This window comes from Neophocaena asiaeorientalis, unplaced genomic scaffold (assembly GCF_003031525.2).
Source record: "Neophocaena asiaeorientalis asiaeorientalis breed wild unplaced genomic scaffold, Neophocaena_asiaeorientalis_V1.1 scaffold171, whole genome shotgun sequence".
Taxonomy (NCBI): domain Eukaryota; kingdom Metazoa; phylum Chordata; class Mammalia; order Artiodactyla; family Phocoenidae; genus Neophocaena; species Neophocaena asiaeorientalis.
Window position 1 is genome coordinate 1,327,796 of NW_020174013.1, and position 21,470 is coordinate 1,349,265.

Sequence of the window (21,470 nt, forward strand, 5' to 3'; positions counted from 1 at the left end):
CGTACCCAAAAAAAAAAAAAAAAAAAAAAAAAATGCTTATACTCACTAGGAAAATGAGAAATGCCAATTAAAACAGTAAGATAGTACATTTTACTTATCAGATAATGAAATTTAAAAGTCTGAAATACCATGTATTGGTGGGGATCATGCACTGCTGGTAGAAGTGCAAATTCATACAGCTACTTTGGAGAACAATTTGGCAATGTCTGATAAAATTAAAATGTGTCATCAATTCCACTTATAGGGGTATGCCCTAGAAAATCTCATAGCACAAAGCACATAAGGATGTTCACTGAGACAATTTTTATAATTGGGAAAAATCAGAAATAGCAAAAATATCCATTGTTAGGGGAATGAATAATAATTGATAAATATAAGTGATGGACAACTATATAGGAGTTCAAAACAATGTATAAGAGTTTTATATGCATACGTCCTTTCTTTTTGGGGAAACCTCCCAAAATGTATATAAGTGCTAAGACAAGGGCATTCAGAGTCAATATCCAGAATGGGGAACTAAAAGTTCACATCTGAAACATGGGACTAAAATACCTCTCTGAGTTGATTCAGTGTTACATAGCAGTTTTCTGATGAGCTCATTCAATTAGTTATTAGGGAAGAGATATCCTAATAAACTTTAAAAAATTTAAAACTGATTAGATTACCTGGTTGAGAATATTCTAGGATGCATGCCAGAGTGCTACGAATTAGAGCTGTCCACTGTTTCTGAGTGTCCTCAGTTTTGGCCATTGAAAGTGTCACAATACTTTTGATCCCTTGAAGAGCTGCACTGACTGGTGGAGGAACCTGATTATCTGCAGACTTTATCGCTGTGTCTTTCAATATTCTTGCAATTAAAAACAGAATCGTGGGCAGGACTGTCATACATCCTGAAATAAAAACAAATCAAATTGCCTCGTAATTAACAGTTCCCATATTATAGTTATTTCAATTGTTTATATTTTTTATCGTTTAATAATTTCTTTTCCTTGTATTTATACAAAATTTACTGCATTACTATTACTATAATTCAATGTTTGGAAAAAAAGTCACAAGTTATTTCAAAGGAAATATTTTCTTTCTTTTCCCAGCTTGCCTTGTTTTTATTACTTCTAGTATTTCACTTATTTAATAATCATGCCCTTCATAATGAAAATAAGGAAGGAAGGTAGAAAAACAGAAGGAAAACCATACCAAATACTTTGAGAAGTACCTGAGAAACTTGGTGAATCATGTAGCAGTTCCACGACAAGTAATCAATCTCATTGTACTAAGTGAGCCTTAGTACTAAGTCAGTCAATGTAGTAACCAAGTCAGGAAACAGATAAGAAGACTATACAGGTAAGCCAAAAAGAGACGAAAGAATCCTAGGATTTGTAGCTGAAAGAACTTTAAGATAATCAAATCAACCACCCACTTAATGAAAGACTCCCTTCACCACTCCGACATGCAGCCACTGTAGTCTGCCTAACAACTTCAATGATGGAGAATTCATTGTTTTCATAACTGTAGGCTTGTGTTGAACTGAAATTTACCTTTATATATCCTGATACCATTTCTACCATCTAGATACAACAGAGGCAAAGTCTACTTTTCCATCCACTAGTTCTTAGGTGTCTACAGACAGCTATTACCTTTTTCAGCTACAATTTTTTTAGTTGCTCCTTAAAGTTGGTTGTCACTCTCCTCTGACATTTGTTAGCTTGTCAGTGTTGCTCAAGAGTAGCAACCAGATCAGAAAATAAAGGGTTTAGTAATTCCACTTTATGTCTATCTGTTAACATTTGATGTCTTCCCTCAAACTGTGGTTCTACCTCTTTGCTGAAGTTTGTTTGACATGTATCTGAAAAGGGTATCCTGGGTTTTTGACTTCTTAAATCTTCAGTCTTTTTTTTTTTTTTTGCGGTACGCAGGCCTCTCACTGTTGTGGCCTCTCCCGTCGTGGAGCACGGGCTCCGGACGCGCAGGCTCAGCAGCCATGGCTCACAGGCCCAGCCGCTCCGCGGCATGTGGGATCTTCCCGGACCAGGGCACGAACCCGTGTCACCTGCATCGGCAGGTGGACTCTCAACCACTGCGCCACCAGGGAAGCCCTTCAGTCTTTTTTTATAGGTTTCTAAAGGTAAACAAACCCTTAAAAAAAAAACCTACTTCTCTTTTAAGATTTAAGAGGAAAATAAGTAATAGCGCTTAAAATCAAAGGCAACCTCATCTCTAATACAGTATAAGACATTTCCAAATAGTGATTAATACCGTACCAGCAGGTGAACAAAGGGATGGTAAGTCAGAGAGTATGGTAACTGTGGCTGCCACCAAACGAGCACTTTCTTCTGACAGTCGAGTTTTAGTGGCTACGTGACTTGGAGAGTCTGACATCTTGGTACTGAGATGCGGCATGTGCCGCACTAAAATGAACATCAACAGCTCCATAGTTGCAAACACAAGAGATTTTCCAGGTATAAGACCACCACTGTCACCTCCTTCTCCTAATACAGGACAGGACTCTTTTTCCATATCATCTTCATCTTGGGTAAAAGAAAATTTGGTGAAATTCTCAGCAAACAAAATAAAAAATAGTAGATGAAACAACACAGTAAGTATACTTAATAAATTCTTTCAAAAGAACTTACAACTAAATGTTTAACTGATGCCATATGTCTTTCTCAGAATAATTCCTGCCTGACAGGAATTTATTCCTGTTTATTTACCTCTCCTTAAAAGTAACGGACAATTACCTCTTCTTAAAAGTAACAATTACCTCTCCTTAAAAGTAACGGACAATTCATTTTTTACTTCGAAAAATTTTATTAGGTAGTTTTTATTAGGAATGTATTTCATAACAGGAGTAACACATATGTTAGGCTGGAACATGTGAAGTTGACCCTTTTGAAGGTGAAAGATAGCTGAATATGAGCAATTCCATTTGCATCATGCTAATGAAAAGCAAAATCAATTGCAAAGCTTCTAAATGTATGGTTAAATTTTTTAATTAACAACTTCCTGGTATTAATATTTTAAAAATTAGAGTACAAAGAAATCTACTTCAATGTTAGTGTAATTTCTAGTGCTTACTTAGTGTGTTTCTTTTTTCTTGCAAATAATCCTGAGCAGCTCTGACTATCTGTTGTACAACTCCAGTCACCAGCAGCTGGACAGATGGTGGATTCCAGGTCAGTAGGAGGCGGTGTAAAACACTCAGCAACTCAACACCAATCAGCTATTATAAATTAATACAGAGAAATTAATTTTAATTTCGAAGGATACATTTATATTATTAAATCTAAGAAAATATACATGTAAAAATAAATAAATTTGGTAGCTAAAATTAATATATTGGACTATGTAGCAAATATTATAACAATCTTGAAAAAGGGTCATGTTTTATCTGAACATATTTTCAGTCAAAAATTACTTTATGTACTTAAATAATTTTTCCACTTAAAAATGGTCATTCTCCTATTTCTTTTCTCTTTAGGACTAAACAATATTGCTAGCGTCCAGTGCCACTAAAATTTATGATTTCCAACCTAAGTACCCAAGAGTAGTCTACCAGAAATTCTAGGCATTCTGGTAAGTCCCTCTCACATTCATCTCAGAACTATTACAAACTTCTACCGCTTACTACTCACTTTAAAAAGCCTCTTACAATCTTCCACATCAAACCCATCCAATGGACCCACCTCAAATTTCAGAGAGAGAAAAAAATTTAACTGCAACCGAAGCCACCTTTAACTCTTTCCTTAAGATCAAGTGTCCAGCCCCTGTCCAAGACTGATTAATGTTTCCTCATATGCCTGCTACCCCATCCTGTTTGACTTCCCAAGGATTCTTCAAGGACATCAATCATACCCCGTATGTTGTCAACCTCGCTCTCTAGCTAAGCTCCTCTTCCCCAGGATAAGTATCTGCTCAAGTCCTTCCTATCTAATTTCCCCACACACCTCAAAAAACCTCTCAGATCCTTCCATCTGCCCCCATGTTCTCTTCTGTCTCTGTCTTGTTTCTTCCTTTCCCAGACCGAATGCTGCCACTTCCTTCACTCTCCTTTACTCCTCGATCTTCTATAATCTGGCTTGATCCACCTGAGAAAACGCTATGCCTGAGGTCACCAATAACCTCCATGGGACGCTTTTTCTGTCCTTATTTACTGGATTCTGTCCCTTTTGAGACTGTTGTCTGTCCTTGAAACTCTCTCATCTTTGATAACTCTGTGTTTTTTTTTTAAACTGGCATCTGGTCTTTATTTAGTCCTATGCCCTGTGCTGTGGATTTAGTGGTGATTAACTCAGACTTGGATTCTGGATTCTTTTGATTCTCCTCCTTCCTCTCGAGTAGTCTCCACTGCTGATTTATTTCCCTCATCTCAATTCTTATTTGCTATTTATCCCTAAGGTTCCAGTCTTGACCCTCTTTCCTTCTTCCTTTATTCAGTTTTCCGAGGCCAGTGGACTCATTATCTCTCTGGAATTATGGAAATGGCCTCATAATTGACCTCCCTCCTCCCTTTTCATGTCTTAAAAATCAACCACTACAAGATTGATGGGGTGATCAAATTTATGTCTGCTGTATTTCTGGAATACACATTTAACCATGTCATTCTATCTACTACATTTACAATCAGTTATTTTGGTTTTAACATAATATGTCACACACCTTCATTCATAGATTAAATTTTATTGGTTTGACCATTTGAAAACAACCCTCAAGTTTCTTGCAGTAATCTGTGGTTTAGCTGAGGCACAGCTTTAGGCTACAAGGCTGGGGTACAAGAAGAGTTCATCAGTGAGTGAAGCTTGTAATCACACAGCACATGCTTTGTTTTGTTTCATTTGGGGTCTTTTTTCGAGCAGCACCGTGTGCAAAACTAATTTTGATATAATACAATAATGAGAACTTTGCTTTTTATCTGTCTGTGTTTTATGGAAAATTATCCCAAGTGATACCATTTGGTAGTATGGTGTTCAAAGAAATGGTTATTATTACGAAAATAAAATTCCTAATTAAAAAGAATAACAAATCCAGTGGTAACTTGGCTCTGTAGCATGAATAAAATCCTCTAAATATTCCATACATAAATTAGAAAAAGCAATTCATTAAACTTTTTAAATAAGTACTTGAGTCAGTGCATAAAATTTTCATTAAATGAGAGATAAAACTTAATCATTTAAAAGTGACAATTTACTTAATAGCCTTATGAATCACTTCAGCCCTTTATTAGTAGAATCATTAACTGGGACTGAAGCCATCCTTTAGTTATTTAATTTAATTTTTTTGTCTGCACTGGGTTTTCATTGCTGCATGTGGGCTTTCTCTAGTTACCGTGAGCAGGGGTTACGTTTTGTTGTGACACGCAGGCTTCTCATTGCGGTGGCTTCTCTTGTTGTGGAGCATGGGCTCTAGGCATGCAGGCTTCAGTAGTTGTGGCACATGGGCTCATTAGTTGTGGCTCATAGGCTCTAGAGTGTAGGCTCAGTAGTTGTGGTGCACGGGCTTAGCTGCTCCGTGGCATGTGGATCTTTCTGGACCAGGGCTCGAACCCGTGTCCCCTGCATTGACAGGTGGATTCTTAACCACTGCACCACCAGGGAAGTCCCTGAAGACATCCTTTAAATTTTTAGTTTTACTTGACTGCTGATGAACTGATCAAAGGTAGTGACGATCTCCAGTCTAGCTGTGCCTGGTCATCCAACTTTCAATATAGGGTCTTAGATAAAGCCAAAATCCTGTATGCTTATTATATAATATTTATTTCATATGTGAGGAAATTATCTTAAGATAAATATGATGTATACAAAGCATAAATTATCTATTATAGAAATATACTGTACCTGATCTTCTGCAATATGGATTCGGGCATAAGGAGAATCTAGCAAGGTGTGTAAGGCCTGTAGACAAGCTGTAACATGTTCAACAGGCTCCTCAGGTCTTGGGGAACAAAGGAACTGTATACTCACGCCTGCAATGTACAAAATAAACACACAAGTTTGTTAATATAAAACACTTTGTCGCTTTGACACCATTTTTTTCCCACTTTCACCTACTTATTTTTTTTACAGATTACTTTTAACATATATTAATGCCTTAAAGTCAGTTCAAAATGATTGTCAAAATAAGCAGCCAAACTTAACACAGGTTGTACCTCTGCAAGGAGGCTAATAATCACATTGGAAGGGGATGGGGGAGTTCCAAGGTCATCTTGATTAAGAAGTTAAAGATATTTAAAAATAATACATTAAGAATAAATTTATGAAAATTATAAAATTAATTCTCATTAAATGAGTGACAAGTTCTTAAGTGTTAAAAGAGCATCTATAAAGCAATTATAAATAAGAATATTCAAATTTGCTTTAACTTTACATTTTATTATTTCCTTATGAGGCAATCTGTTAACTGCCAAGTAAAAAGAAAAGTTGTTGAAAAAAGAAGTTTACTTTTTTCCCTTGAAAATTATTCAATATTGCTCTGTGAGTGAACATGACAATTTTTAAAGAGTAGTTTTTAATAATTAAATTTTAAATAAAAAATTCAGTTAATTTAGAAACTGTGCTAAAAATCCTCTTTTTACTATCCCTTCTCTGAACTATACTGTCACAATTTTTTCCATAGCATTAAAATGAAAGATATGAAGGAGTTCAAAACATGCCACACCAAAATATACCTTCTTGGCTGAAGGCATTTGAGAAATAGCAAATGCAGGCAGGGCTCTCTGCCCCCTTTTCTACCTGAAAGCAGGTCATAAAATTTCTCATGAGAAAGGTGCCCTCTCTGTACCAGGGAGAAAACATTCTTACCACCAGAGACTGGGAGTCGATGTTGAAATAGACCTGTCCAAACAAAACTACTAAAATAAGCCTGATCTTCCATTAGTTTCCCCCGTATATTTTCTAATTACTGTCCCACAACTTACCACCCCTAGCCCAAACCCCTCTGTCTTGTCATACCCTCACAATTTATTTTTTTTTAATTTATTTATTTATTTTTGGCTGTGTTGGGTCTTGTTTCTGTGCAAGGGCTTTCTCTAGTTGCGGCAAGCGGGGGCCACTCTTCATCGCGGTGTGCGGGCCTCTCACTATTGTGGCCTCTCTTGTTGCAGAGCACAGGCTCCAGACGCGCAGGCTCAGTAGTTGTGGCTCACGGGCCTAGTTGCTCCGCGGCATGTGGGATCTTCCCAGACCAGGGCTCGAACCCGTGTCCCCTGCATTGGCAGGCAGATTCTCAACCACTGTGCCACCAGGGAAGCCCCTACAATTTATTCTTGCTTGTGTAAAACTATACAATCTTCTGGACCTTACAGCTTCTTCAGGTCTTCATTTTCCTTCTAAAGACTCCTGTGTACATGTAAAAATATTAAACAAATTTGTATGCTTTCCTCCTGTTAATGTGTCTTATGTCAGTTTTATTCTTAAGCCCGTCACAGATCTTAAGAGGGTAGAAAGAAGTTTTTTCTCCCCTACAGATACACATTTTCAGAAGTGATACATCTTGAAATACATTAACATGGCTCACCTACCTAAAATCAGATGCATTCTGTCTTTGTTAATTTCTGGCAAAGATTTAGCACTAGGCGTTGCTCCTGATGCTTGGTTTAAGTTGATGGGTGTAGAACGTTTTTGTAAACCTGCTATTGCTGCTGCTTCTGCTGACTCTGAACATGTAAATCCTGTGCTATTTAACCAAAGTGCCACTGCATGGAGAATTGGGGCCCAGGAATTCCGATAGTGAAGTCTAGCTGTATCAATAGTCTCAGGAGTATAAAATGCTCCACCTATAACGCAATCAAAAACATTACTTCTATTATACTCATGTATCAACAACTACCTTAAAAAATAACCGTTACATACAGTCTTAGTCCGTTTGGTCTGGTATAAGAAAATACCACAGACTGGGTGGATTATAAACAACAGAAATTTATTTCTCACAGTTCTGGAGGCTGGAGGTCCGAGAGATCAGGGTGCCAGCATGGTCTGGTGATTCATAGCCAGTGCCTTCTTGCTGTGCCCTCAAAAGGTGGAAGGGGCCAGGGAGCTCTGCTGGTTCTCTTTTACAAGGGGACTACTTCCACTTCTAGGGGCTCCACCCTCATGACTTAAGCACCTCCCAAAAGCCCTCACCTCCTAATTCCATCACAATAGGGATTAGGTTTCAACATAAGAATTTTGAGGTGACACAAATATTCAGATCATAGCACATATAAAAGAGCAATTTGGCAAAGAGATTCTTGTAGAGAGTTATCAAAACTAACGTCTTTCCTGCAGCTACTGACCTGGAGTGCCTGTCACTTCCTCGCTGATGTTAGGGTTTCCAGCCTTTTCGCTGCAAATGCTGATGCCTCTGAATGCCCTCTACCTTTCCCTACCCGTGGTCCTCTTCCTCAGGCTTCCTCTTCACTGTTGCCAGCAACTCTTAAAACCCTCATCACCTTCCCTTTCTCTCAATAGCCAGGGAACTCTGTCTCTTCTTTCTTTTTCACTCTTCTGCAAATTCTTCCCCCCGCTCCTGCTTTCTCTATCAAACTGATGACTGACACATTTGTCCCTGCATACACAAACTGACCAACACAGCAATCTACTTCATCATGGTTATGCATAATGACTTGTTATGCCCAGCTATTTAGAGTAACCTAACTCGTACAGTTATTACTATAACAGTGAGAACATTTTTACTTGGGCTAACAAGTTTAATGCCATATATGAATTCACAGATTCAGTATGCAGAACGTGCTCTAAATGAGAGAATGTCAAGTTTTAAGTCTACAGAAATTTTAAATGTTATTATTACGATTGTTGCTAGTCTCCACCAATTCCATTTTGTTTAATTACAACTTTGAACTCTATTAAAAGCAAAACTCTAAGTGCAGTACTTACCATCTGGGGGTAGCTGACTAGCAAATTCAGCTGGTAAAGTTAAAAGCGCATAGTCTTTTAATGCTGCCAACCACAGGCGACTGAGTGTTGGCAGTTCAGGTTGCACAAGTGTTATTAAACTGTCCGGTGGTAGTTCATCTATGGTACTGTACTCATCACCGTCGTCATCAGTATTTTTAATTGCTCTTTGTGGTTTCGACTCTGCTTCTTTTTTAGTATTCATAGCAACCACATATACCTAGTAAGATATTCAGGAGGAGAAAATAACAAGGCATAATATTAAGAAATGACATATTCTAAGTTGTTATGATACAGCTGAATCATCGAAAGTGAGTACAGATACTAGAAAGTATACAACTTCGGGATTTCCGGATAACCTCAAAAGAATAATTCTACCTGCTTTGGAGGAAATCATTTTGTTTGTTTTTTTTTCTTTTTCTTTTCTTTTTTTTTTTTTCATTTTTTTTAATAGAGCTGACTTCTGACTATTGCTCTCACAGCATATTCCTTGAGTAGGGTTCTCTGAATTTTTTCTGGCTTCTCTTGTTCTACTTTACAAAGCCCCCCTTTATATGTGGGTTTCTTTCTTTTTTTTTCTTTTTGTCATAACTTCCTGTTTGTTACGTTTGCTTTCATAGATTTATTAGACACAATCAGACAGCAGTCAAAGAAAAAAGCTGAGGGGGGGAGGGCACAGAAAGGATTTCCATAAATATCCTTCAAAACCCCTTCTTATATAGTCCTTAAGTGATATTTAGCAATCTAGTCCTTGCAACAGATGGCTGAGCCAAGAATAATATAATTTACTGGCCATATATATTATCTGTATCTTTTCTTTCCACTTTATAAACCAAAAAGATGTATAATAACAACTTCCTAAAATATAATCTTAAAGATTCTTCTTTGCTGAAGTTATTTTTGTTTTCTTTTGTTTTAGTACGTACATTTTGGCTTTGGCAACTGGCACGTAGCTGAATTACACATCAATGATAAAGCTAAAAAAAAGGGTGGGGGGAGCAAGACTAAGAAAGAAAATTGCACTAGATAAAAATCTTGAGAAAACTATTTCCCCCTACACAGTGTCATCTTCATTGTTTGTAAGAGGAAGTCTATGCATGTGAACAGGGACACTGCAGCTTCTTGATGGCAGGGTCTTATCTCTATTCCTACAATGAACAGACAGTTATGGCATGGTAATTGACTAGATTAGACGATTACAGGAAACAATGAATCTTCATTTCTGAGAAGAAGCATTCCTTAATGCTGTGATGGTCTATTAACACTTAGTTACAGTTGGTTAGTCATACTTAACACCTGACAATTTAGAAGCAGAAACCACCTAACTTTTGGAGTAGGGACTTTGAATATCAGGTTATAAATGTATTACATTCATATTTTCCACTGGTTTTAAGCTCGCTTTCTTCCCCTAGATTATTATGCTGATTTTAAGAAAAGATCTCAATAAGCACTGTAAGTATGCTCAGCCATTCGCTCATCAAACCCTTCTCAGGTACTTACTCTTGCCTTGCATTTGCTATTGCGCCAGGGCCTGAGGCAACAAAGACAAATAATACATGGTTTTCACCTTCCATGGACTCACAGACTGATACGATGAAAGGAGAGTGAGAAAATTGCTGAGAGAAAGGGATGTTTTTTGAAATTTGTTTTAAATGACCTATCTGCCCACCTCACTACACGCAGTGACTACGTACACTGCCTGGCACCTAATGAACACTCAGTGGTTTGAGTAATTAATGAATGAATCACAGGAAGCACCAAGGATGGAAGAATCTTAATGGACTATGAAAAGGTGAGACTGGATTCAAAGACAAAAGTTCACCTGTTCACAGGCAAAGATGGAAGGGTGAATTCCAGGCAGAGGGAATATAAACAGCAAGAGCACAAGAGACAGAAACTAGCAAGGCATGCTGAGGAAACTGCAAGTGTTTGGTATTAGACTGAGCATAGACTGTAAGGCAGAAGTAGCTGAAGACTGTTGGTAATGGGGAAGCGAAGGAATCACTGCAGTATTAAAAGGTCAGTTGTATGCATTTTTCCTCAAATTTTAATTTAAAAAATTATACCATAAATAGTTTGAAAAATGAGTTTTAAAAATTACTCATAATTCTAATTTCCAGGTTTTCACATTCCAACTTTCTAAGTTATAATTTTGTTGTACAGAGAATTTTGTATTTAATTTTGCCTATTCATATATCATAAGGGTTTCCATATGAATACTAGTCTTCATAACTGTTATTCTTAATGGCTGCAATGGAAGACATTATACATCTAACAATTTTCCTGTAGTTGAACTTTTATATTTTTTTCTGATTCTTTTTAGCCTTGGGAATCTTAGAAAGATGAAACATAGTTTTCAAAGACAAAGGTGTTCAGTTCTCCACATTGTAAGTAAGGTTCCAACTAAACATTTTTGTAAATTTCTCTCTTTTTCATATTTTGGATATTCTTCCCTAGGATAAAGTTCGAGAAATGGAATTACTGGATCAGTGATTATAAATACTTCCATGGCTCTGAAGAGATACTGCCAAATGCTTTCTAAAAGGGTTCTATATTTTACATTGCTACTTGCAATATGATAATATATTTTTTAGACTTGTTTTTTAAAAAAATTGGGTTTATTTTTCTTATGAGATATTACACACAAAATATAGAAGAATCAGAAGCATAAGTAAAATGAAGAAAATAAAACCAGACACAATCCTACTACTCAGATGTAATACTGTTAATATTCTAGCCATGTTGTATATACATACCCAGTCTTTTAAAAACTATGTTTGTATATAATATTATACTCAATTTTCTATTCACTTAATACCATCATCTTTGGATCAAGAAATACAATTATTCATATATTGCCTTTTTTTATTTTTTTAGAATGATAAACAACATTGCAGCAAACATCCTCATAGCAGAATCTTTGTGTATATCCTTGATATTCCTTAGGATAAATTGGTCAACTAATGTGTACGATTTTAGAAAGTGCTTTGATAATACAGTTGACCCTTGAACCAACGTGGGTTTGAACTGTGCAGGTCCACTTATACATGGATTGTTTTTCAATAGTAAACACTGCAGTACTACATGTCTAATAAACAGCTAAAAATATGGGCCTGGAATGTAGGAGAGAAGTATGTCTAGAAAAGTAGAATTAGAAACTTTCATATACAAGTAAAAGCTACTGGGTATGGGTGTAGATGACACTACCCACAGAGTATGAAGAGTGAGAAAAGGGACAAGAAAAATGCCAATATTTAAAGAGCAAGCAGGCAAAGAGAAGCCAGCAAGCGATGCTGAGAATGAACAATAAAAGAAAAGAAGAAAACCAAGGAGTAGTGTCACGAAGTCAAGGAAAACAAAGTTTCCAGAGGAGACAATATCAAATGCCATAGAGAGGCTAAGTAAGACAGAGATTGAAAAGTGTGCAGTGATTTGGAGAATTATATTATTTGTAACTTTAGTGAAATAATTTCAATGGAGTGATGAGAGTAAACCCAGATTGCAGGGGACTGAGAAGTGGGTGACTAGCTGAGAACGTGAAGATACTAAAACTCGTTCAATGAATAGAGGTGTGAAGAGGAGAGTGAGTAGAAGAGGACGAGCAAGCAGAGGGTGATGGTGAGATACAGAAATGGGGGTAAGTGAGATACAGAGGCGGGTAAGTGACATACAGAGGCGGGGTAAGTGAGATACAGAAATGGGGGTAAGTGAGATACAGAGGCGGGTAAGTGAGATACAGAGGCGGGTAAGTGAGATACAGAGGCGGGTAAGTGACATACAGAGGCAGGGTAAGTGAGATACAGAAATGGGGGTAAGTGAGATACAGAGGCGGGTAAGTGAGATACAGAGGCGGGGTAAGTGAGATACAGAGGCAGGGTAAGTGAGATACAGAGGCCGGGTAACTGAGATACAGAGGCGGGTGAGATACAGAGGCAGGGTAAGTGAGATACAGAGGCGGGGAATACTAAAACTCGTTCAATGAATAGAGGTGTGAAGAGGAGAGTGAGTAGAAGAGGACGAGCAAGCAGAGGGTGATGGTGAGATACAGAAATGGGGGTAAGTGAGATACAGAGGCGGGTAAGTGACATACAGAGGCGGGGTAAGTGAGATACAGAAATGGGGGTAAGTGAGATACAGAGGCGGGTAAGTGAGATACAGAGGCGGGTAAGTGAGATACAGAGGCGGGTAAGTGACATACAGAGGCAGGGTAAGTGAGATACAGAAATGGGGGTAAGTGAGATACAGAGGCGGGTAAGTGAGATACAGAGGCGGGGTAAGTGAGATACAGAGGCAGGGTAAGTGAGATACAGAGGCCGGGTAACTGAGATACAGAGGCGGGTGAGATACAGAGGCAGGGTAAGTGAGATACAGAGGCGGGGTAACTGAGATACAGAGGCGGGTGAGATACAGAGGCAGGGGAAGTGAGATACAGAGGCAGGGGAAGTGAGATACAGAGGCAGGGGAAGTGAGATACAGAGGCAGGGGAAGTGAGATACAGAGGCAGGGGAAGTGAGATACAGAGGCAGGGGAAGTGAGATACAGAGGCAGGGGAAGTGAGATACAGAGGCAGGGGAAGTGAGATACAGAGGCAGGGGAAGTGAGATACAGAGGCAGGGGAAGTGAGATACAGAGGCAGGGGAAGTGAGATACAGAGGCGGGGGTAACTGACAGCACTTAGCTTGGAACAGTCCCCTCCAGAGACTTATTATGCTTACTACATCTGCTCTCATCCTCCAGGTCTCAGCTTAAGTGTCGCTTTCTCCAAGCAGCCTCCTCTGAGCCCTCAGACTATTTTAGGTGCCTCTGCTGTGTGTTCACCGCAGTCCGGGCTTCTCCTGTAACAGTCATTATTTTTGTTGCATATACTCGTTCACTAGTTTGTTTTTCTCAGTAAAGGAGAACATCTGGCTTGTGCACCACTGTATTCTCAGCTTCTAGCCTGGCACAGAGCCGGTGTTTAGTAACACCGTCGAATGAATCAGAGAGTGGGAGGTAAGAGAAGGAGAAAAAGTAATCCTAGGTTAGAGGAAAACTTTAAAGTAATAATAATTATTATATTAATAACAACAGGTAACATTCACTGTGCACATAAATAAGGTAGTTATTGAACAAAGTTATTATTACCTCATTTACTTCAAAATGTAATTCTGTGAAATGCGCGTAATTATTATCCACACTTTAGGGCTGAGAAACAAGGTTTAGAGAAGCAGTTAAATAACTCACCCAAGGTCACATGGGTAAAAGGAGTTTTCAACTCACATTCATCTAAAGACTTGAAGGTAACAATCTGAGGAGCTGGAAAACTAACATCCTCAATCTTTTGAATAAAAAGTAGAAGCAAAGATAGATCTTGAGTAGAGAAATCTAGAATATATTGGGCCTTTGAGGAAAAGGAAGAAGGAAAGGAAGCTAAGCAAGGAAAAGATTCACTAGACAATATTACAGGCTGAGGCTCGAAGTGCAAATTATTTAATTATAGAACCAAGTTACCCCCAAATAAGAAAAGCGTCTCAAAAAAATGTGCATTAATAATTTAGTTATGTGAGGTTTTGATCTAATTTGTTAAAAGCAATTACTTATCTTCCATTCAGTGCCAGATAACAATGCCTGGTCCTTTTACATACCTCACCTTAGAAGAAGACATTACTGCATTTCCATGTTATAATGAAAAAACTGAGTATCTGAGAGATCAAATCACTTGAACAAAGTCACAAAGATGGTGAATTATAGAGACAGAACTTGTTCTAGGGCCTCTGATTCAACATTTAATGCTTTTTATACTGAACTATGTCAGACTTCTTAGTAGGTGAATCAAGCACGTTAATGCAAGTCAGCAGAGAACCAACTAACTGGCAAATGGTCTTATGATCATCCAACTACATACCTGTCTCTATGTTTGAGAAATTAATGAACGGGGCTAGAGAATTAAGAACAATTTTGGAAGCTATCTTTTTAAAAATAAAAATCATTCAATCATTTAGAATATAATTTCTACAGACAAGAAAAGTAATAGTAAGTTTTAGTTAAAAATTAGATATGTGAAAATTAACATAGAATTTCTGTGAATTTCAAAGTAAGAAAACAATCACATTATAGTATCTTTCTAACACTACTTTCCACCTAAAACTATGGATTTGCATTAATTTGAAAAAAATTTTATCAATAAAAACATTTTATCAATGCAAATATTATTTTACTTCTCTATGCCAAAAGATGGCAGCAGAGTGAAAATAAAGGAACACTCAGGGATACTCTATGAAAACAACTTGATCTAAAAATCAGAGAGAAAAACTAATTTATACAATATCTTACTGCTCTACACTTTCCTTTTTTTTTCCCCTTCTGTGACAGAAATAATCCACAAAAACCCAGAGGTCCTTTATCTAAACAATATCATCTGGATGTTGCATGCCTTGAGCCAGCAATTGTCTGCTGGGTGGTCACAGGCTGCTGATACCATGGAAATAGGTAAGTGAGATACTGGGTTGGCAGAGGAAGGAATAAAGAGCTACTTGAAGTACCTGAGTGCAGACAGATAAGTATTTGAAAACAACTGGCAGATGAGATTTAGAAAAGTGAATTTAAAATAGTATCATTATTTTTAAAAAGTGGCTATGGGAATAAAAGAGGTAAAAACAGCTATAAAACAACAAAACATACAAACAACAACCAAAAAACCCTACAGCCTCAGTATCAGTGGGTGGTGGCATGTCTCCTAAAATTTAATCAAATAAGATTCTTGGCATAAATTTTTTCTATTTTTTTTTATATTTGTAGGTTTTCCCAGCCTAGTTTTTCCATAGTAAGTAAGAAGAGCCCTTCTTCAACACAGATGTTTTTAAAACACTGATTAAAAATATAATTTTCAAAGGTTCAATAAGAGTTCTTTTGAGACATAAATGCATATGCATTTCAGTGAGAAAGAGCAAACAGCAGATTTTTATAAAAGCACTCTATACCATAGGTCAGTTTTAAACAAAAATCAAACAAAAATTTTTTTACCTACAGGAGTAGGGGAACATTTTCTCATGGATGGAGAAATGGTTAAAAACAATAGGTCATGGTTACCTCCGCCCATGCTTTGAGAACAGCCAGTTTTTCCATGGTTGTGGCACTCTCGCGGTAGAGTTGGCTGGAAGATCCTTTTCCGGCCTGAACTTTGTCCAGTGAAGAAACAAGCAGATTGTGTACTCGACGGAGATCATTGAGATCACTGACAACTCCACTTCCAATCCATGTACTACACACCTATCCAAAGGAAAAAAACTTTAATTTTTATAGTAAAAAGTTAACATTAGGGACTTCCCTGGTGGCGCAGTGGTTAAGAATCAGCCTGCCAATTCAGGGGACATGGGTTCGAGCCCTGGTCTGGGAAGAACCCACATGCCACGGAGCAACTAAGCCCATGTACCACAACTACTGACCCTGCGCTCTAGAGCCTGAGAGCTACAATTACTGAGCCCGTGTGCCACAACTACTGAAGCCCATGCACCTAGAGCCCGTGGTCCGCAACAAAGAGAAGCCACCGCAATGAGAGGCCCGCGCACTGCACAACAAAGAGTAGCCCCCACTCGCCGCAACCAGAGAAAGCCTGTGCACAGCAACGAAGACCCAATGCAGCCAAAAAAATAAAATAAGTCAGTTAATTAAAAAAAAAGTTAACATTAAACATATAAAAGAATGGAGTAAATATGATTGTTTCCTAGGGGGAAGAAACACAAATAAAACCAATGAACAAAACAAAAAAACCTCAATGCTATGCTTTAATATTATTTTTTTAATAAAAAATCAACAGCAAGTATGAAACTTATTGTACTCCTATGTAGAAAACAAAACAATATATACTTAACATGTTTCCACTATCTAATTTCCCAAAAATTTTAACAGAAAAGAATTTCCACCCAAATCGGTTTGGTTATGAATAATTCTTCAATTCAACATTTCTGTTTACTATAGGCAAAAGGTTATTCTGAGTGCTATAGAGGAGTTAAAAAAAAAAAAAAAAGTAAAGGGAAAAAATCTAGTCCCTGTCCTCAAGTAAGTAAACTCAGATTAAATGAACTCACGAGAATGTTTTATGACTGTCACACTGCACTTAAAAAGAGAGAAAGGGGCTTCCCTGGTGGCGCAGTGGTTGAGAGTCCGCCTGCCGATGCAGGGGACACGGGTTCGTGCCCCGGCCTGGGAGGATGCCACATGCCGCGGAGCGGCTGGGCCGTGAGCCATGGCTGCTGAGCCTGTGCATCCGAAGCCTGTGCTCTGCAACATAGATACAGGGGAGTTTCATGGAGGAAGAGACAAGATTAGGAAAGTTAACTGGGATCAGATTACAGTACAATTTAAATTCCACATGAACTGAATTCAGACTTGTTCTGTAGGCAATCATGAGTTTCTAAGGCTTCTGAGCAGGGGAATATTATTAGAATTGTGCTTTAGGAAAACTGCTCCAATACTAAGTATAGGAAAGCATGTGTTTAGACAGTGAGTACTGTGTTCAGTCACATGACTATTATAATACCACGGAACAGAGACGATACGGATCAAACTGAGAATCAAGTGAAAAGAAAGAGGCATCTGAAAAAGACTTGGAAGTAGAAATCACAGGATTTGGAAACCAATTACATATTTTTAGGGGGTGAAGGCAGGGACATGCAAACAGTATGAGGCGATAATCAAAGACTACCAAATTTTGACTGTCAAAGTTTCTAAACTGGATGAATGTAAGGAAGGTGACACCACTGTTTAAGAGAGATAACATAAGAACAAAGAGAAGTTTGGTGGAGATGAGAAGTTAAGAGAACATGATTTTGACTGTGAACTTTGTGACATGCTGAGTTCAAAGTACCAGCAAGAGACACGTGGAAAGATATTCAGTGGGCAGATGGAAACCTGGGTCTGGATTTCAGGAGCAAAGACAGAGGTAACTAAGTCGATCTAGGAATTCTCCACACAAAGATGATCACTTAACAGATGGTCCTAGGTAACTTTCTTCAAGGACTGAGGTATTAAAAAAAAAAAAGCCTTAAGGACAGAACACAGGGAAAATATACTTCAGGGACAAGTAGAATAAGAAACTGAAAACACCAGAAAAGCAATAGGACAACCAGGCAAGTGTGGTGATACTGGAACCAAAGGAAGAATGCCAAGATGGAAGGGGCTGGGCTTCCCTGGTGGTGCAGTGGTTAGGAATCTGCCTGCCAATGCAGGGGACAAGGGTTTGAGCCCTGGTCCAGGAAGATCCCACATGCCGCAAAGCAACTAAGCCCGTGTGCCACAACTGCTGAGCCTGTGCTCTAGAGCCCGTGAGTCACAACTACTGAGCCTGTGTGCCACAACTACTGACGCCCGCGTGCCTAGAGCCTGTGCTCCGCAACAAACAGAAGTCATCGCAATGAGAAGCCCATGCACCGCAACGAAGAGCAGCCCCTGCTCACCGCAACTAGAGAAAGCCCACACGCAGTAACAAAGGCCCAACCCAGCCATAAATAAATAAATAAATTTTATTTTTTTAAAAAAGAAATCAATCATTACTATCGTCTCACTCAGCTTCATGTCAGGGCCAGGTGAGTATAGTCAGTTCAGGCTTTGTTATCAAATAAATTATGAAAAATCTTTTGGTTTTCAGAGCATTTGGATACTGAATCATGGTTAATGGATTGTGTTCCTATATTTGAAACGTTTAAAAAGTTGAGAACAAATATATATGTAAACTACTTCATTCTCTTATAATAATCTTATTCTCAAAGAATTCAAAACTAAATTAAATAAAATTCAATAAGGACATTTAAAAACTGTTTGTTACCAATACTGATGGCAAAAAAAATACCAGCCACAACGGTGCTGAAAATATAATGAAATTTAAAGTGAAAAGAGATTAAATATGAGTGTGAAAAGAAAGAGTTGGTATTCTTAAGGAAAATAACATTTTGGGGATATGTGATAATATTTCTGTGAATTTCGGTAGAAATATAACTGAAAGTTGGGGGAAACTGTCAAAATCGAGAATTTGGTGCTAAGTTTGCTTTGCAAAAACCTAAGTACCTTCTCCACTTTAAAGAACATGAAAACAGAAACTGCAGATACTACATTATAGGTTTGGTTTATGAAGAAAGACAAAGCAAAACTGAATCAGCAAAATCATACTTAGAGACTCTGGTCTTATATCAAAAGAGTGGTGAATGAATGTACACTTACAAATTTTAGACTGAAATAAAATATCTAAAGTATGTATTATGTTTATGATTCCAATGCTGCTTTAAATGATTTATTAACCTACTGATTACTGTCCTCAATTGAAAACATTTGAGGGTTTTCCTATAATATCTAAGAATTACTTGATTTTCAGGTTCAACATGATGTTTACTCTAGTAAACAATCTGGGATGCCATGTTTCAAGATCTGCCCGAAGCCAACTCCTTCGGTAACCTTAAAGAAAGAAACTTGCAACCCAATGCTCCAGCTATTTCAAAACCAGGTTTCCTCCCAGAAACAGAAGGACAGGAGGTCAAAAATTTAAGCCTGCCACTAGAAAAGAAGAAACTTCAGAAAGCAAGTAGGGTCACATAAGAAATAAGAAGTGTTTTTTTTTCTTAAGATTTTTTTGATGTGGAACATTTTTAAAGTCTTTATTGAATTTGTTACAATATTGCTTCTGTTTTATGTTTTGGCTTTTTGGCTGCAAGGCATGTGGGATCTTAGCTTCCTGACCAGGGATTGAACCTGCACTGCATTGGAAGGCAAAGTCTTAACCACTGGACTGTCAGGGAAGTCCAAGAAATAAGAAGTTTAAGGCAAATTCAGTAATAGGAAATTTTCATACTACTCATTCACAAGATGAAATTCTAATAGCTTTTGCCTTTCTGATGATCAGGAGCTTTATAGGATGTTTTGTCTGTTTAAATATTATGATCTGAAACACTACCATAATACATTTAATTATACATGACTGTGATTTCTGATGTTTGTGTGCCAGTATCCCAATCTAAATGACTTAACCTACTCTAACTCCAAGGTTTGTACCATGATCCACAGACTTCTGTCTTAAACAAGGCTTCCTCTTCTCTCTCTGGCCTGCTGTTGGTGGAAGGAGTTCATTTCTCTGAAGGCCACCATTAAGATAGTAGGCTTCAAAAAAATAAATTCTAACAGAAGGAGGAGGCAACTCATTGAGCCACAGAGTAATCAAAGTCAGAATTTAAAACCTATCATTGCAAACAGCAGAACATTCTCTGCATAGGGGACACATGTAGCTTGACTGAATTCTAAGCAATAAAGATGGACTACAGCCCTGTACTCCGGAAAACTGAGAAGGATGGAGTTGCTTCTCTTCTATCCTTAGGTTAGCAGACAAGGAATTGGATTTTTTTGAAAGATTAGAGCTTAATGCACAAATCCTTTTTCAGGACGGAGCATGAAAAAGATGAACTTATTAAAGGTGTAGGAACATAGGTGCTTCTATAACTCTCTTCAGAAAAAATAATATGAGAATAATCCCCTGGAATCAATTTTGCAATAAAACTTCCATATTGTGAAATTGTCTTTAGGATAATTTAATACACAGAAACTTGTAGAATTTTCACAACCTGTGGTCAAAAACCCTTTTATTACCTATTTATTATTACTATATATTCTTCAATGATTGTAGATTGTGAGATTTTACTTTTATTCTAGTCCCTCTTATGACTTTACATCTCCACTGACTACTGGACAATGTAAGAGCTATGCATTCCAAAGTCATGCCCTCAGTTACAGCAAAAAAAAAAATGTGATTAATAGTTAGTACTTCATCATTTCACACAGAATAAAAAAGGAAACTGTCACTGTTGTATTTCTGAGATAAAAATAAATACTATTTGGGGCTTCCCTGGTGGTGCAGTGGTTGAGAGTCCGCCTGCCGATGCAGGGAACACGGGTTTGTGCCCCGGTCCGGGAAGATCCCACATGCCGCGGGGCGGCTGGGCCTGTAGCCATGGCCGCTGAGCCTGCGTGTCCAGAGCCTGTGCTCCACAATGGGAGAGGCGACAACAGTGAGAGGCCCGCGTACCGCAAAAAAAATAAATAAATACTATTTGATTTTCTTTCTTGGAAGTGAAATTCTAAGATATCTATAAATTTATAGAAGATAACTATTGAAAATTCTATTTTTCTTCTTACCTGGCAAGCTTTTGCTATTATGTCTGATGGAGTATCTTGTGAAAAGGCTGGTCTTAGAGCAGCTCCCACCTAGAAAAATGAATACAAGCATTTTATTTTTAAAGATAAGTAGTAAACCTTTTGTGTCTTTGGAGATGAAAACACACAAAACACATCTTTGTTCCTTTCCTTTTTCTCTCTCTTTTTGGTGACAATAAACTCAATTATACCAGTCTTCTTTTGCTTTCCAGGAGATTATCATTATCCAATCTGTACGATCCTATACCAAACAGACAATTAATCTTATTTCTTTTTCATTTATTTTTAATAGTAAATAGGATTTTCTGACAAAGCCACATGTTCCCAGAGATAACAGAAAACTGCTATTTTTTTTCTATCTATATTCCTGAACATATTTCTAATAGTATTTACTTCATGGGTGAATCTCATATAACT

At 37.7% G+C, this 21,470-nt stretch overlaps 1 protein-coding gene across 2 annotated transcripts in view; it reads right to left on the minus strand.

Annotated features, from left to right (window-relative positions):
• The window catches only part of HEATR5B (HEAT repeat containing 5B), an 87,924-nt gene that overhangs the window by 10,784 nt on the left and 55,670 nt on the right, over nucleotides 1–21,470 (minus strand). For both annotated transcript variants that reach the window (XM_024753486.1, XM_024753487.1), the window contains 8 exons: nucleotides 21,036–21,104; nucleotides 15,951–16,130; nucleotides 8,865–9,102; nucleotides 7,511–7,765; nucleotides 5,829–5,956; nucleotides 3,073–3,217; nucleotides 2,259–2,525; nucleotides 666–890 (listed from right to left, as the gene is read on the minus strand). In XM_024753486.1, coding sequence (XP_024609254.1) covers nucleotides 666–890; nucleotides 2,259–2,525; nucleotides 3,073–3,217; nucleotides 5,829–5,956; nucleotides 7,511–7,765; nucleotides 8,865–9,102; nucleotides 15,951–16,130; nucleotides 21,036–21,104 — 1,507 coding nt within the window. The remainder of the gene's footprint in view (nucleotides 1–665; nucleotides 891–2,258; nucleotides 2,526–3,072; nucleotides 3,218–5,828; nucleotides 5,957–7,510; nucleotides 7,766–8,864; nucleotides 9,103–15,950; nucleotides 16,131–21,035; nucleotides 21,105–21,470) is intronic.